The following is an 18,362-nucleotide window of genomic DNA, read 5'->3' as shown; positions in this document are numbered from 1 at the left end:
TTGGTGAAGGAACTTTTTGATATCACGGAACGTTTGGCGACTGGCTGCTGATCAGAAAAGGACATCTGGACAGTCAAAGGTTTCCCCCCCCTGTAAACTGGCCCACCTTAAAAGAGATTGTATGCACGGGTCACTCCTAAGTTACAGTCACCCCGGATCACGGCACCTTCTGAAGCCTGGCCTGACACATCATCACCTCTTGGTTTTGCCTTGAGAAGCGGCCTCCGTGAAAGGCAGATGGATGAACTCGTGAAGCTGCTTAGCGTTGGCAGCGTTGCCCAGAAGCTCTGCCAACTTCTCCTGAGGAAGAGCGATCAGCTCTGTGATGCTCTTGACGTGATTCATTACGGCCTGGCAGTTTTTGGAATTGATCCCAGGCATTTTGAGCAGGAAGTCTTGAGGACCAGGGTTGTATTTGTCCCGTTCGGGGAGGGTCTCGGAATCGGCCGTGATGGCCAAAGCTGCCGCCGCGTCCGGTTGAGGCCTGCTCTGTTTCAATTCCTCAAACAGCTCGGCCGTGGCGTGCGGCGAAGGGCACCACAGGAGCCGGAGGCGCGGGAAATGGAGCGTCAGGAGGGTGAGTTTGGAGATCACGTCGCTGCTGGAGATCTCTTGGTAGAGAGAAGCCCGGGGAGTGAGAGAAAAGGGCTTGTTGGCATCGAACTCAATAAGGAGAACCGGGCGTTTATAGTAGCGAGACATGGAAACGCACTGAGTGTACAGCCGGCCGCTATTGAGCGAGCCGATGAGGTCGCTGGTGCTCTTCCGCTCCACGCAGATGTCGGGGGTGAGGATGTAGTCCCCGACTTCTAACGTCACGGGCTCAATGTCGATGCCCCGCCGGTGGATCAAGGAGGGAAGCTCGCTGCGAAATTCACGCATGTCCACCACGATGCTGTGCTGCACGACGCTCTGCTGCTGGCCACCTAAGGCAGTGATGGCGAACCTTTTAGAGACTGAGTGCCCAAAAACCACGCCACTCCCCGCTCCGCCCCCGCTCCGCCCCCTGCCCCGCCCACCCGCAGGGCCACCCACCGCCTCCACAGCCCGCTGCAGATTGCCCAGGCGGCCCTCCAGCACCATAGCGGCCACGCCCTCCACCCGCACCCCACAGCACCATCTGCGCGCGACGGGGTGCGAGGGCGGAGTCTTGTCCCTGCTGCCTGAGTCAATGAGTCATGAGTCAACGTGAAACCCCGCCCCCAAAAGGACAGAGACTGAGATAAGGTCTTAAGAACGGTTGCCGAGAGTCCAAAACAGACCTGCTTTGCGGGTATCGATCGAAAGGGTGGCTGCCGTGGAATCTCTTGCTAAATCCAAGTTGGTTTCATCTCGCCCTTCTCTTTCTTCTGGAATTACCATGCCAGCTTTCTCTCTGAAACGAAGAAGAGGAAGAGGATGCATCAGTATTAATTACTTTCAAGCACTAAAACTGTCCAGCTTGAATGTGTGGGAGGGGGAAGTCTACTCCAGAGCCATCGCCATGTTTTAATTCATTTGTTATAAGATAGGTGTCTATACAAAAGTTTTAATACATAAATAAATATGTATTAAATATGCACGGCCACTGGCCACTCTGCCTGGAGATGATGGACGGTGTTATATTGTAGCTGACTGGGGAAGGTTTGGCTTGTAACTCACCACTAGCTGAGAAACAAGGATTAACAAAAATATTTTTAATTTACTAGTAGGACTTGGGGCAATTAATACAGGTAGCCCTTGACTTACAAGCATCTATCTATCTATCTATCTATCTATCTATCTATCTATCTATCTATCTATCTATCTATCTATCTATCTATCTATCTACCATCTATCTATCTACCATCTATCTATCTATCTATCTATCTATCTATCATCTACCTATCTTCTATCTTCTATCTTCTATCATCTATCATCTATCATCTACTATCTAATCTATTTATCTATCTTCTATCTATCTTGTCTTCTATCAGCTATCTATCTATCTATCTATCTATCTATCTATCTATCTATCTATCTATCTATCTATCTTCTATCTTGTTTTCTATCATCTATTTATCTATCTTCTATCTATCTTGCCTTCTATCTTCTATCATCTATCTATCTATCTATCTATCTATCTATCTATCTATCTATCTATCTATCTATCTATCTATCTATCTATCTATCTATCTATCTTCTATCTTGTTTTCTATCATCTATCTATTTATCTATCTTCTACCTATCTTGCTTTCTATCTTCTATCATCTATCTATCTATTTGTCTGTCTGTCTGTCTGTCTGTCTGTCTGTCTGTCTGTCTGTCTGTCTGTCTATCTATCTATTTATCTATCTAATTTATTTGCCGCCCATCTCTTGTCCAATGACTCGTTCTCTTCTTGCATTACAGCACACAGCAGCGGTCAGAGCGCTGGATTAAACCTGGAGAGGCTCAGATCCCCCTGATGTCTTTCGATGATTTGCCATTCCCTCCACCCAACATGCCCTAAGAGAGAGAAACCATTTCATTGCCAAGGAGAGAAACACAAACGCCTGCTTGCCTCCTACGGCTGCTGCCGATAAAAGGGATGGGAGAGATTTCGCGAAGACTCCCTCTGCACCCGTCCTCTAACTTGTTATATAATTCATCGCTCCCCCTCTCCATCTTTTCACATAAGTTTGCTACCTTGGAAACATGGAAAGAGAGAAGGACACGGGCCGCCTAGCAACCGAAAGCTCTAGCAGTCTTCTAAATGGGTGGGAATCTTTTGAGGAGTTCTTGCAGATAATTGCATTGATAGGAATTGGCATTATAACTTGGCCAATTTTAGAGGAGGAGGAGGAGGAGGAGGAGGAAGAATTGCTCACCATCTGTCAGCCCTTTGAGGTAGACCAGTCTAGGAAACTATACTGATTGTGTTGACCTAAAGACCTGCAAATTGGCTTGGGGACCTGATGGGGGGATTTTGACTCTTGAAGTGGCTGCTAGATTGACAGCAGTTCTTCACTTCCCACCTCTCCCCCCCAGCTCCCAATTCACCCATCTGTTTTTCCACTAATCATATCGTTGTCTTTTCTTTGTTTTCCTTTTCCTTGTTTTATTTTATTGTTCTATTATTTTACTTTTGCTTTCTTGAAACTTCCTTTTTTTATTTCTTCGGGTTTTTTTGTTTTTTTTAAATGGTTGCGAGCTGCCTAAAGTAGCCCTATCCCAGGCCCTTGGGAAGGACTCGAGAGGTAGACAAAAATGCCACATCCGGTCTGAACATCTGGCCGACCGTCTGACGAGCCGTAATTGTATTGTGTTGAATCTCTGGGGCAAATTCTCCCTTGTTGTTACTCTGGAGAGATGCTGTCTCCAGTGATGATCTGAAGCACCGCCCCCGTTGGGCGCTGCTCAAAGTGCCCCACAGCCAACTGTGCCTGACACAACATGAAATAGGAATGCTTTCGAAAGGTTAACACACGGGAGGGCTTTTACCGAATGAGTTTTTCAAAGGCTTCCTTCTCTTTCCTCAGCGTGGTAAGGTAGCGCTGCTCTTCCGTCGATCCTCCATAGATAAGGAAATAAACTCTGCAAGGTAAGAAAGACAGAAGACCTTCTCACATCCGAAAAGACGTTGGCTGGATTGCAAGCACACTCAATACTGGCTGGCAAAATAAGCCACAATGGCTGGGCACCTTCAGAATGCTGAACCATATATAGCACAAGACCAGAGTTTACCAAATGGACCTCAGGTTAAGGGGAAGCCAGCTAACTGGTATCCCAGAGGTTTCCTGAGGATTAAAATAAATAAAAAATAAATATGGCCTCAGTAGCACCTTCCCAATTCTGCGCTGGTGTGTTATGATCTCCGATGTCTTGGGCTAGCCCTGGGATCTCCTAAGCCTCAGAGCAAGAAGCTGATTTTCCGCTTTAATAAGAATTAAGATTAAGAATCTTTTCATTAATAAGAATTAAAGCCTGTGATTCACTCCATACGAAGGAGAGGCTCTGATCAGATTTACCCATCTACGCATCCTTCCTCCATAGAAGACTCTGGAGAAATACTGCAAAATGACTATAAGCACGTATTCATTTCTCCAAGCCAAATGCGGTTGGGTCTGTGTTGTTGTTTTTTAAAAGAAAGAAATTGCATTATTTTTTTATAAATAGATGATATTTGGAGCTCAGGGTTGAACTGTGGGGTCCTTGGCGCTCTCTTAGCTTGGTTATTTTCTTGCAGACGTTTCATGACCCAACTAGGTAACACCATCAGAGCTACAGGGAGTGGAGTTTGCCCTCTGTTTATACAATGGTTTGCCCTGTTAATGTTGGTGGGAATATTCTTGGTGGCTTCTTGAGTAAGCTGTTCTCTACAGCAGAGGTCCCCAACCCCAGGTCCGTGGATCAGTACCGGACTGCGGCACGCCAGCAACCAGTCCGCACAAACAAGCAAAGCCCCATCCGTGAGATGCAGGTAGCACACAAAACCACACACTCTCCGATCCGTGGAAAAACCTCTCTCCACGGAACCGGTTCCTGGTGCCCAAAAGGTTGGGGACCTCTGCCCTGCGGCATTGTTACTACTCTTAGTGCCACTAGTTGGATAATGAAATGTCTGCAAGAAAACAGCCGAGCTCAGAGAGCACCAAGGACCTCACTTTTTTATTTTTTGGGGGGTCCAAATTAGCCCGGAGCGCAAACACAGCCAGAACAATCTCTTCCTGCCGTTGCTCCCTTTCACGCCAAGTTACCTCAAAGGCTTTCCTGGTCTGCTAGCCTTGTAAATTTCCAGCTGGCGAATGAAAGTCAGCTCTGCGTCGTACAAGACCACGTATCTCGGCTCCACCTCGTGCAAGACGGAGGTGAGGGCGTACGGATCCCCACAACCGTTTAAAGGATGGATCACCGTCAGCGGCTCCTTTAGGATGCCGTAATAGGCGTCGGAGGAGGAGAGTTCCAACTGGAGATCTTCTGATCGTTCCCCATTGCTCTCCTGGCTACTGCTGAGGCCCCGAGAATCTTCTTCCTCTTCTTCTTCCTCCTCCACCTTGATATTTTCCTGCTCCTCTTTGCTCAACATTTGCGTCAGGGTTAACTCTGCTTTTTTCTTTCTCTTTTTCGGTTTGGAGGCTTCCGTTTTCGCTTTTTTGGCCGGCGGTTCGCGGCCATTCTTGTCGTGGCCCTTGGCCTCTCTCCTGTTCTTCAGGCAGGTCCCACCAGCCTCCTTCTCCAGCCCAAAGGTTTTGTGGTAGAGCCTCGTTAAATAGGCTTCGGCCCCGATCGTGATGTATTCTTTGAGCTGAGCACACGTCCGGTCGTCGCTGGCGCAAACCAGCACCCGCCCTGCAGCCAAGAGAGTTCCCACGCTTACGGCTTGAAAGCGAGTCAACCTTCCACCTCATACAGGTAGTCCTCGGCTTAACGACCAGAGCCGGGAGCAGAACTCCCGTTGCTAGGCCAGGTGTTAAGTGGGCTGTGCCTGATTTTATGACGTTTGCCCAGATTAAGTGAAGTGTGGCAGTTGATAAGTGAGTCACGCAGTCATTAAGCGAATCCAGCTTCCCCCCCCCCTCCTGGACTTTGCTGATAGGGAAGCTGGCTGGGAAGGTCGCAAATGGGGATCACAGGACTGATACATGCTGGCTGCCAAGCAACCGAATTTGGATCACGGGACCGGGAGGATGCTGAAACAGCCAGAAGGGCGAAGACCAGTCGTAAGTCCACTTTTTTCAGTACCGCTGTAACTTTGAACGGCCGCGAAATGAATGGTTGTTAAGTCGAGGACCATCTGTATTTTTAACCAAAAAAATAACTGTAGAGCAAGGGTCCCCAACTCCTGGTCCGGGGACCGCAGCATGCCAAAAAATGGTCCGCACAAACAAGCAAAACCCCATCTGTGGGATGCAGGCCGCACACAAAACTACACACTCTCCGGTCCATGGAAAAACCTCCCTCCACGGAACCGGTCCCTGGTGCCCAAAAGGTTGGGGACCTCTGGTCTAGAGTCTTCACAAAATGGTGCAGCTGTCCTCATCCCTGAACCAAAGTGCTACTGTTTTGGGATTCAGACAGCATGAAACAAAAGTTTTATATCTGAAGTTCAGCTGAAGAAGTTTCAGGGTGGAATAAAGGGGTATCCCTCCCTCCCTTCCTTCCATCCATACCTTTCTTCCTTGAATACATATAACTAAACTCTTTCCTTCTAGCTAAATTCCTTCCTTCCTCCCTCCCTCCCCTCCTTCTTTCCATCCATACCTTCCTTCCTTGAATACATATAACTAAATTCTTTCCTTCCTTCTAGCTAAATTCCTTCCTTCCTCCCTTTCTTTCCATCCATACCTTTCTTCCTTCCTTGAATACATGACTAAACTCTTTCTTTCCTTCTAGCTAAATTCCTTTCTTCCTGCCTTCCTCCCTCCCTTCCTTCTTTCCTCCCTCCCTCCCTCTCCTTCCTTCCTCCTTCCCTTCCATTCCTTCCTTCCATCCATCCATCCATCCATCCATCCATCATAGCTTCCTCCCTCCCTCCCATTCTCCCTGAAAAATCTCTCCCTTTACACAACTCCAAAACTTTTTTTTTTAATGATTTCAACAAATTTATGATTTCAGCAAAGTTAATGGTCCAGGCTGCCTCAAGAGATGGTGTTTTTCTTTCACTTGAGGCTGGACCTTAGGAATGGAAGCCTCGACCAGGTGACTTTTGAGCTGTTTTCATAGGACTCCCAGATTATTTCTCAACATCCCATTTTTTTCCTCATCCCAAAACATCTTTACACCGAGACACTATTTGCTGGAGGCAACGGAGTTCTTTCCGAGGTAGAGCGGAGTCTACTTCAAATGTTAAAAGAGACCTCTCCCCTTGGGGTGTGTATACACAGGGCAGATGCTCAAATAATGTTCCTGGCTGTCTCACCCTGTCCATCCTTGTCTGGTTGTAGGTCCTCACCTGGCCCACCCAGAGCTTCGCTGTTGGCATTCTCCTTTTCAATCTCCTTCAGCACTTCTCCCAGAGCTTCCCACTTCGGACTGCTTTCCAGGACCAATTCCCGCTTCTGTTCTGAAAAGGAACACAAATTATGACCTTTATCGATTTTCAGCATCGGCTCAACATCAAATCTTCTTTTTTCTTTTAATTTCCTGAATGCAAGCTTATACAGGAGCACCAGCACAATTTTGGAAGTGTATTAAAAATTCCTTGAGAGTAGTGTGCCCTATATACTCAGATTCCTCCACCACCCCCCTCAAAAAACACCTAATACAGGTAATCCTCAACTTATGACAACAATTGAGCCCAGGATTTATGTTGCTCAGTGAGAAAATTATTGAGTTTTGCCCCATTTTACGACCTTACTTGCCAGAGTTGTTAAGTGAATCACTGCAATTGTTAAGTTAGTAACACAGTTGTTAAGTAAATCTGGCTCCTCCATTGATTTTGCTTGTCAGAAAGTCGCAAAAAGGGGATCACGTGACCCCGGGACACGGCGACTGTCCTAAATGCGAGTCAGTGGTCAAGCATCTGAATGTAAATCACATGACCACGGGGAGGCTGTGACGGTTCTAAGTGTGAAAAACGGTCGTAAGTCCCCTTTTTTCAGGGTCGTTGCAACTTTGAGCAGTCACTAAATGCTGTTGTAAGTTGAGGGCTACCTGTCCACCTTGCGCTACGTGCGTGAAGAAGGGCGTGCCGTACCTTTCGCTTCTTTTGCGTCCGTTTTTTCGGAGGCTTTTTTTTTCTTACTCACGTTATCTTCCGGCAGGCGATAAACTCGGCTCCGGGCGTTCAGAAACATCGAAGTGCTAGAATCGAGAAAAAGCCAGCCTAGGAGATGAAGACGAGCAAGGGTCTTGTGAGTTGTGAGTAAATGGGGTTTTCGCGTGACCGATTGGCTCTCTAAACGCTAACGCTCATTGGCTACCATCAGATGAAGGTAAGCTACCTGATATCAACCTGAGCAAGTGGTGCTTCCTTTTTCTGGTTATTTGGCTATAACTTCTCATAAAATACAGTACAGATAATTGAACAAACTTTGTTGCATTACATTCTTGATTAAATTATCTTTCCGTTGATATATAATTTTACTCCAAAAAAAAGGTGATGTTATTAGCCGTCAAACCTCAAAAATACACTTTTCCCAAAAGGTTTCCACAATTTTTGGCCACTACTGTACTTAGCCTCCTAACTGACTTTTTTAAGCTTCTCTTGCTGCAGCTTCATTGTAATCACCATTATTTAGCGTGCACAGCATAGATCAGTGGTGGCAAATCTATGGCACGCGGGCCAGAGGCGGCACTCAGAGCCCTCCCTGTGGGCATGCATGCCATGCCCCGGAGATGGCAACCATCCCTCTTCAACCAGCCGCCTGCTAATTGGCCGAGGTCCCACATGGCCGGATGCATCCCAGCACCCATGCGCTCACTGAGTGCAGGGGCCGATGGTGTCAGGTAGCAGCCGCCCCGGCCCCTGCCTCACCTTTCCCTGTGACAATGGCACCCCCGCCCTGCCTTCCCTTGCCTCGCCTCACCCCGCAGGACGAGCCTCCTGCCCACCGCCCCACCTGCCAGAGACCCCCCTGGATCTCCCCCAACCCTGCCCGGCCCCCATAGACGTCCCTCCCCACGAGCAACATCGAGGTGATCACACCCACCTTGGCCACACCCACCCAATCTGCCATGACCACCACAGCCACGCCCACCCAGTGGGCCACGCCCACCTGGCACCCGGCAATAAATACGTGGGTTTTGGGTTGCAGTTTGGGCACTCGGTCTCTAAAAGGTTCGCCCTCACTGGCATAGATCCAGGGAACAGGCTTAACGTGACTTCCCACACTTGTCTGAACAAGCAAGAGTGGCCTAGTTTATTCATTCAAAACCCTATGACATAATAAGGCATGGCTTATTCGCCAATGGCGTCATTCCCATCTCACACGAAACCCAAAGGAAATAGTTCACACCAGGGCTTAGCTTAATGTGTAAACCCAGCCACGGGTTCGTCGCCATCTAATCAAGGGTTTCGCAAACCTGGGAATTTCAAGGGGTGTGTCTCTCAATTCCCACAACTCCCCAGCTAGGGAAAGACCTAGTCCAGGGGTAGGCAACCTTGGCTCTTTTATGACTCATGGACTTCAACTCCCAGAATTCCTGAGCCAGCATGGGGGAAACTTTGGCCCCTTCATGACTCGTGGACTTCAACTCCCAGAATTCCTGAGCCAGCATGGCTCAGCTTGGAAACCTCTCCCTTTCCCCTCAGCATGGCTGGCTCAGGAATTCTGGGAGTTGAAGTCCACGAGTCATAAAAGAGCCAAGGTTGCCCACCCCTGACCTAGTCCAATCAATCCAGATCTAATCCAATCCATATCGACCCTTCAAGTTTTGCTTTGGAACGAAGATTGCACAAAGCCGACAAATTGCCGTAAAAAGTGTGTATGGTTCATTAATAAAGTGTGCTTATCACAGGCGGTGTTAACAAGCCAGGAAATTCATTCTGAGCCCTAACACGTGCAGGACGATGACAAAACTGATATGTCAACAGAATGAGGGGTTTCAAAAAAGAAAAGAAAAGCAAAAAAGCTCAAAGGATAAGCCAATTTTTTTTACCCCATTTGAGCCAGGCATATATGTGCCATGATCTCCTCCCTACAAATCCAGAAAAAGATTTAACCACTTATTTTTGCTTTTGGCGTGAAACCCGCCCCAACAGATGGATGGCCTCAGGAACGCTAATAATTTCCACGTGGGACAAATGTCCTGAAACAGCACAGCTTCCAGATCCTTGCGTTTCCCTTCTTCTCCCAGTGGCCCTCCTTATATAATGACTAAGGCATCTGATCCGAACGGCACACATTTTTCAAGCAACAGCCGTTAAGTGGGAGGCTGAATATATTTCGTGTCCTCCAGCCTTCTGGATAGATGGGAACACTCGGGGACATTTGTGCGCATGTGTTTGTTATTTTGCTTCTAATTAAAACTTGGCTTTTTATCACGGGGTGAACCGAACGATTCCTGCAAAAATTTGAATTTAGGTGAGTCACCGGGACCAGAGATTTACTGGTTTATATTATTTACCGTTAAATCTCTGGTCCCCGGTGACCAGCCCCAAATTCAATTTTGCATCATTATCCTGGGACAGGTATATTTGCCTTCATTCGAGCTATTCCTACCTGAATTGTGACCGAAAGTTTTTTCCGACACTTTGAGGGACTCCAGAAGGTGAAGGAAAGTGACGCAATCATACTGGGTCAAGTACTGTAACAATGTGCGAAGGATCTTCAAATCTTGGACCAGAGATTTGGTCTTGGATCCTAGCTGGTGCCAAAGAGGATCTAAATAGTGACGAATTATCTGGAGGTACAGCATTGGGAATAATGGTTAGTGCGTGGTGCAGTGATCTATACTTGATCCAAGTCAGCTGATCTCTTAACAGATTTAGCAATAGCACTTAGACTTATGTACTGCTTCACAGTGCTTTACAGCCCTCTCTAAGCGGTTTACAGAGTCAGCCTGTTGCCCCCAACAATCTGGGTCCTCAATTTACTGACCTCAGAAGGATGGAAAGCTGAGTCAAGCTTGAACCGGTCAGGATCGAACTTCTGACTATGGGCAGTCAGCCTGTAATGCTGCATTCTAACCACTGGGAAGGAAGGAAGGAAGGAAGGAAGGAAGGAAGGAAGGAAGGAAGGAAGGGCAATAGCACTTAGACTTATATACCGCTTCACAGTGCTTTACAGCCCTCTCTAAGCCCTCTCTACAGAGTCAGCCTGTTGCCCCCAACAATCTGGGTCCTCATTTTACTGACCTCAGAAGGATGGAAGGCTGAGTCAGGATTGAACTGCAGGCTGTGAGCAGAGTTTGCCTGCAATACGGCATTCTAATGCAGTATTTAGTATTTAGATCCTGCAAACCTTTAAAAAGAATCAAGTCAGAGGTTTGTTTCCATTCTTCAGTGTTGCCCATTCACAGCCACACCCGATTCCATTGAAATTTTAGGGACCTTAGATTAAGCCCAAAATGTGCTTATTAAAAAAAAAAAGAAAGAATCCCGATTCCAATGAAGTTATGATCCTGGCACGCAACCGGCAAATAAAAGAACATTTATTTCATTGTTAACGAGCTTACGATAAGCAAGCCAGGGACTTGGAGAGCTAATAAAACATTCTTTTATATAAAAACACCGTCCAAGTATTAACAGATGTCAGCCCCTCCATTAAAAAAAAAAAAAAGACAAACTTCGCTCCCTAAACTAAACACAGCTGGTAAGAAAGGAGAAAAGTTCAACTGGAGAGTTTTGACTAGGTGCTGCTGAAGCTCATGACATTTCACAAACCATAAAATAATAATAATTAAAAAAAACAGAGGAATTCCTTCCAAAAGAAACAGATGCGTGATCTGAGGAGGCTTTTGCTAAATTAAGGGAAGGGAAACTGCCATTAATGAATGTAAGATGCACATCTTAGGATGGCCAACAATCAACAGAAACCTCACTATTTTTTCCTTCTTATAACTTAGCCAAACATTTCACCTGAGCTGATTCTGTCCTGGAATATCCTTCAAATGCCACTGCTAAGCTTCAGAAGCCGAAGGCTCTTCATTCCAGCTCCACAGACCGTTATCTCATTACTAAATGATCACACACACCCCCTCCCGACAAGCTTCCCCAGGCTCAACCACAGGCTCAACTTAGATCCTGCAAATGCAGCACAGAAATATCTGTCACGTTTCGAAGCAGGGTTTTTGCTGTGGTGCGACAAATATTGCTTCTCAGCTTGCCAATGAACTTGCCAACTTCAAAGATTAAGAAGCCAGACCGTGAGACTCAAGGCCGTCACACCAGGTGTCTGGCCAGGCCTAGAGATGCTTTCTCATAACAATATTTTCCCACTTGATTGGGCAACGTGACCTGACCCAGAGGGAGGAGGGAGAATTCAATGCTTTTACTATATGGGTTTGGGAGGGGTCTTGCCAGAGCTGGTTTTGCTTTCATTAGTGCCGAAGTGATGTACTCAATAAAGTTTTGCACTAAGAGATCGGAACGTCTCGAAGGTGTTTGCTTGGTTGGGTTCGTCAGGCGGAACCTTGACGACTTCACTGAACAAGAGTTGAACGTGCATCCAACTTTGGAATCCCCCCGTTCGAAAGTAGAACATTTCAATTCAAAGGAAGACACGCCACTCCTCTCAGACTGACGATGCCTGTACAAATCAATACAATCCATATGGCAAGCTGAGAAGGGGGTACCTTTTCAAATGCCATGCCGATAGCGTTTTCTAACGACAGGTCCTCCACTTCCAGAGCAGGGTTGCACTGCTTCAGTTCTTTCAGACACGCGTTCAGGATGTCCAATATGGAACTCTGGATGGTGCGCATGGCTGGAGTCATGGTGATGTGGATTTCCACCACTTCAGGCTTGTGTTGCTCTAAACAAGAGTGCACCACTGCGTGAAACCTGGGAAAGAGAAAGACAGGAAGATCTCAGTAACGAAGTGCACAAATCAACCCCCGTCTTTGGTTTCTAGCTATGGACAGTTGATCTGTCAGAGCATGCACCGTCTTATTGCGCTGAGGTAACCTAGGAGTAAATACAATAAACAGTGGTTTGTATTAAATGTGGTTCATATTAGACATTATCTACAAATGTCCACTAGAAATAAAATACATACACGGGATAACGCAGCAAACTCCAACACACAGCAATTACAGCAGGAAACGGACAAGAGAGAAAGACTCCAGCAAGGCCTTCCCTTTTGTACTCAAGCTCTTAAAGGGATACAGACTCCTGCTGAGTCATTCCTAACATTGCATCGTTCGTTTCACATTATGCAAGCTGGTTAGCTTCTAAATCATTACCTTGACATGATCTAAGTCCTCCCGTTGGAAGGATCTCTTCAATCTCAAAGACGCTCTTCCAAAAGACAATTGGATTTTCTGGGGATTTTTTTTATTTATTTGAAAACGTTTCGCTCCAAAGCTTCTTTGGTTTTGGATGAAAAGCAAAATGTTTTCAGAGAGAAAAAAAACCCCAAGGAATTCCAGTTGCCTTTTGGAAAAAGCACCTTTGGGGAAACCATGAGCTGGATGATTGAGGATCTCCATGGAGCCTTTCCATCCTTAAGCCACCTTACCTTGGCCAGAGATACAGCTTCCTCACGAAGAGGTTTCGCATGACTCTTTCCACGTGACAAAAGCCGGTGTTAAAAGCCACCGCGTTATCGGTGAAGGCTTTGATGAAACCTTGCTTGTTCTTCTGGCGATAAAGCCGCAAGATGAAAGCTTCTTGGCAAGACTCAATGATCCTGTGGGCTTTGTACACCAGAATTCCTGGCAGGATAACAAGAATAAATTGGAAGCAGGGGTGATGGTGGCGGGGAATCCAGAACAAAACAGACGGAGAGGACATAACGTTTTTTTCAAGACAGGTCAAGAAGTTTTAAAGGTTTTGCCGATGAAACGGCATAAGATATTTTTTAACTATCCTTTGGCACCTCCTCCAGGGAGACAAGAATGGATGCTTTTCATTCCTTCTTCAGGAGAACGGTGGACAAGATCGGCTCAAGGAATTCAAACAAGAAGCGGAAGTATTCCCTGGTCTTAGAAGTTTTATTCAAATGAAATACCAAAGCTTTATGGGATGCCTCTAGTCAGAAATATGACCCATGGAATGCAACAGGATTTACTCTCAGATAAAAGCTCACAGGATTAAGAAGCAACCACTATGATCAGCTAGAACAGGGGTCTTCAAACTTGGCAACTTTAAGACTTGTGGACTTCGACTCCCAGAATTCCTCAGCCAGCCAGGGCTGGCTGAGGAATTCTGGGGGTTGAAGTCCACAAGTCTTAAAGTTGCCACGTTTGAAGACCCCTGAACTAGAATCTCTAGGAAAAGCCACAAGCCACACAGAAAAGCATTTCCTTTTCAGAATGCACCTTTAAACAGTTGGGCATCTCTCTCAGTAAAAAGATCTTCAATCAATGGATCATAAAGATTTCCAGGACTGAACCCAGCTTATTTTTGTCCTAACGCTACGGATCAGCCACAAATGCTGTGACTACGGTATTATGTGATATTTTGATTCCCACTTTTCCTCAAAACTGGTCAGCAGTCTCCATTTCCAGTTTTAGCTGTTGGCTTTATAGCAGTCTTTTTCAGCCTTGGCTACTTATTTATTTATTTATTTATTTATTAAATTTATATACCGCCCCATCTCCCTTACGGGACTCAGGGCGGTGAACAGGCGATACTAAAAACCACGATAATAAATAAATAGTTTCTGTTCTAAAATCGAATTAAATATCAGGCCTGTTCTAAAAACACACCCATACAAAAACCCCCACTGAAACATAATCAAACTATGCCAGGCCGGCCGCATGGAATAGATGGGCCTTCAGGGCTCGGCGAAAAAAGCGCAGGTCTACTTGAAGGTAGGTGGGCTTCAACTTCCAGAATTTCCCAGCCAGCGCCGTAAATGTTACACATGCTGGCTGCTGGGAAATTCTGGGAGTTTGCAATCCACACCTCTTCAAGTCGCAGAGATTGGGAAACCCTGGCTTAGAGAGACAGAAAGTGACTAGTTCAGGATGATCCTGCAAACCTCATGACCTAATTCCAGCCATTATCTCTAACTAAGCCGCACAGGTTTTTAATGCAGGAAAGAATGCCCTGGGCACGTCTCCATGACTAATTTGTTAGCTTACGCTGCATTTTTAATAGACCTTCTCCCATGCTGACCTCTAGTGGGAACGAACCCTATAAAACAAAGGAACGTTCTTTGAAATTTGCCTTCATGTGAACCCAGAGGAACAATAGACCTACATTTTTTTCAGTCTAGACTCAAAACTATGCAAGGCATGCCGTGAGGCCGGAATGGACACCCAGCTGTAAACTTCTTACCCGTGATAAGATCTGTAGGAATCCTGTCGGTCAGAAAATCCACCACCAGGATTCGGCTAGTGGCAAAAATAACTCCTCCCTGTGTGTAAACTTCATAGCGGCTGCTGCTGGCAATTTCATTTGTAACTCGGCGAGGAAGACAAGCAACATTATCAGTCTTTAACTGGTCAATAAAATATTCCTGGCAAAGGACAAATGATTCAGAGTGAAGATAAGCAACATTATCAGTCTTTAACCGGTCACTAAAATATACCTGATAAAGAAAAAATGAGTCAGAGAAAGCCATGTAGACAAAAAAAAGGATGCTTTATGAATGCATTGTCCAGTAACATGCCAATAACATTACAGTAGAATCGTGGGTTGATCTTATCGAGGATGGCTAGCTTGGATCACCCATTGGCCTTTCCCAGAATATTTCCCAACCTCCACGTTGAGGATTTGTATTCCTTAGACTAATTCCTTATTAGAGCAATTATTTTAAAATTGCTTTTATTTTTACAAACCTTAAGACTCCCCAAACTCAGAGTGAACTATTAAGCATAAGTGGGGGATTTTGGCTATGTCAGAATTGGTTTTCAGCAAATAAGTTTGCTATTAATATATATAGTTGACTATTCAGAAGTTAAGGAAGAAATCTATCTATCTATCTATCTATCTATCTATCTATCTATCTATCTATCTATCTATCTATCTATCTATCTCTATCTATCTATCTATCTATCTATCTATCTATCTATCTATCTATCTATCTATCTATCTATCTATCTATCTATATCTGGACATAATTCTAGGCACGCAACCCCCTTGAAAAAGTGCACTTTACTTCTAAGCAAGCATTCATAGATCATGTTATAAATCTGAATTGTTTCTCTATGGCATCCTTAGGTTGCAATGCTACACAATATTTGTCAAGTAATGGAGCCCACTGAATTAAACAGAGGAATTATTCTTGAGTCGATATGCATAGGCTTGTAGGCATTTGAATATCATTAGTTGACATTAGGAGACATAAAATGTTATACGTTACTAAATATCTCACAACCTCGTTGATGCCTTAAGATTTGGCACACTTTTAACATTTGATTACACATTTGTTTCTTCCTTTAGTTGCCTCTGAGTTTAAACTGTATGGGGTGTTTCTAATAAAAATAATAATAATAAAGGGAATAATTCACTTGTTCTGAGCTCCTTGCAAGAAAGACCGGCTCAAATGGAAAGGGAACTAAGCTTCAGACAGATGACTGGAGCAAACTATTCTCGGAAGGACCCAGGAGGCAGGACAAGGCCAGGCCCACCTCCGGTTCAACCCCTTTCATGTCAGCCCCTCCTCAGGAGCTGGTGGTTAAGGCACCAGGCTAGAGACTGAAAGGCTGTGAGTTCCAGTCTTGCTTGAGGCACACAAGCCCACCACTTCTGAAAATCTTGCTAAGAAAACTGCCAGGATGGATGGATGGATGGATGGTCAGCTGGGGCAGAAGTTAAAGTGACAGGCTAGAAGCCAGGCGACAGTGAGTTCCAGTCCTGTCTTAGGCGTGAATGGTAGCTGGGCGACCTTGGGCCAATCGCTCTCTTCCAGCCCAACCCATCTCACAGGGTTGTTGTTGAGGGGAAAATGGCAGGAGGAAGCAATCTTAGATATGTTTGCCACCTCAGGTTATTGATACAAATAATAAAGACTGGAGAGTAGGAATTCTAGTCCTGCCTTAGGCATGAAAGCCGTCTGGGTGACTTTGGGTCGGTGAGTTCTAGTCCCGCCTTAGGCATGAAAGCCAGCTGGGTGACTTTGAGCCAATCACCAGGAGATGGTGAGTTCTAGTCCCGCCTTAGGCATGAAAGCCAGCTGGGTGACTTTGAGCCAATCACAAGGAGTCGGTGAGTTCTAGTCCCGCCTTAGGCATGAAAGCCGGCTGGGTGACTTTGAGCCAATCACCAGGAGTCGGTGAGTTCTAGTCCCGCCTTAGGCATGAAAGCCAGCTGGGTGACTTTGAGCCAATCACCAGGAGATGGTGAGTTCTAGTCCCGCCTTAGGCANCGGTGAGTTCTAGTCCCGCCTTAGGCATGAAAGCCAGCTGGGTGACTTTGGACCAATCACAGGGAGTCGGTGAGTTCTAGTCCCGCCTTAGCCATGAAAGACAGCTGGGTGACTTTGAGCCAGCCCCTCGCTCTCAGCCCAGCCTACCTCACAGGGTTGTTCTTGTGGGGAAAATAGCGGGAGCATTGGATACTCTGCTTGGAGTTGTACCAAAATAAAGGCAGGACAGGCCTCTGCCCTCCCTTCTCCCCCCCCCTCCATGACCGGCCTGGCCTTCCCACCCAAACTGGGCCAACCCTGAACAGAAGCCCCCTAGGCTTCTACAGGCGCTCTGGGGCGCGGCGTTAACCCGGGTCGAGCGTCTCGTGGGAACTCGGCCCGGGTGAGGGCGAGGGTCGCGCCTACCTCCTCCGCAGGGCTGGTGTTCAGCACCAGCACCAGCCGGGTGGGCTCGCAGTAGAGGCGAAGGAAGCGCAGAAGCAGGCGGTCGACGCCCAGCCCGCGGGCGCAGATGACCAGCCCGTCCTGGTGGAAAAGATCCAGGAAAATCTGCGTTTCGTGCTCCAGAGGCGGCCCGGCCGCCATGGCCGGCGGCTGTCACCGGCACCCCCTCTGCGCATGCGCCGGGAGGACCCCCGCGCTCGCAAGGTAAGAGCGACGCACGAACGGAAACTTCATGTGGTGGGAAGGTGACCCTCCTTTCAGGCCGGAAGTTTCTCTATGGATGCGGCGGGGGGAGGGAGGAACGCCCGGAGCTGCCTTCGTCAATTAGAGATACAGAAAACTCCGCTGCCATCTAGCGGTCGGCGGGTTGATCGTTTCAGGTTTTATTGCAATTGTTTGATCTATTCTAGCCTCTCCGGACGCCAATGATATTCTGCAGCGTTTCTTAATCATTTTAAGAAGTCTGGACTTCAACTCTCCAAATTCCCCAACCAGACTTCTTCAAGTAGTTAAGATTGAGAAACTCCGTTCTAGAGGGCTTTACAAGTATGGAGCATCGGAATAAAGTTTTAAAAAGTATACAAACAAGAAGCCAGAAGGGATGGTCAAGACCTGCACCACGATTAAGACAGAAGAGAAGGGGTGGTTTGGATGGCCAGGAGGCCCCCCACCCCCCGCATTGCCATTTTTCTAAGGAAGGGAGAAAAGGAGAAAGGAGAAAAGAGGAAGGAAGGAAGGAAGGAAGGAAGGAAGGAAGGAAGGAAGGAAGGAAGGAAGGAAGGAAGGAAGGAAGGAAGGAAGGAAGGAAGGAAAAATCTGAGTGAACGAGAAGGAAGGGAGGGAGGGAGGAAGGAAGGAAGGAAAAATTATGAGTGAACGAGAAGGAAGGAAGGAAAGAAAAATTCTGAATGAATGAGAAGGAAGGGAGGGAGGGAGGGAGGAAAAATTATGAGTGAATGAGAAGGAAGGAAGGAAGGAAGGAAGGAAGGAAGGAAGGAAGGAAGGAAAATTCTGAATGAATGAGAAGGAAGGAAGGGAGGGAGGGAGGGAGGAAAAATT

General features: G+C 46.6%; 1 protein-coding gene across 1 annotated transcript; it reads right to left on the bottom strand.

Annotated features, from left to right (window-relative positions):
- Positions 1-192: 192 nt before the first annotated feature.
- On the bottom strand, positions 193-17,471 carry ERCC4 (ERCC excision repair 4, endonuclease catalytic subunit). Its single transcript, XM_015822984.1, has 11 exons — positions 17,265-17,471; positions 14,828-15,008; positions 13,062-13,257; positions 12,178-12,385; positions 10,104-10,284; positions 7,637-7,765; positions 6,893-7,003; positions 4,698-5,289; positions 3,442-3,534; positions 1,263-1,375; positions 193-926 (listed from the first exon to the last, which is right to left on the bottom strand). Exons 1-11 carry the CDS (start codon positions 17,442-17,444, stop codon positions 193-195), a joined length of 2,718 nt encoding a protein of 905 aa, XP_015678470.1. The 5' UTR covers positions 17,445-17,471.
- Positions 17,472-18,362: the final 891 nt, after the last annotated feature.

The sequence above is a fragment of the Protobothrops mucrosquamatus genome, unplaced genomic scaffold (genome assembly GCF_001527695.2).
Source record: "Protobothrops mucrosquamatus isolate PMUCROS unplaced genomic scaffold, P.Mucros_1.0 scaffold1736, whole genome shotgun sequence".
Taxonomy (NCBI): domain Eukaryota; kingdom Metazoa; phylum Chordata; class Lepidosauria; order Squamata; family Viperidae; genus Protobothrops; species Protobothrops mucrosquamatus.
This window is presented reverse-complemented; position numbering and strand designations above follow the sequence as displayed.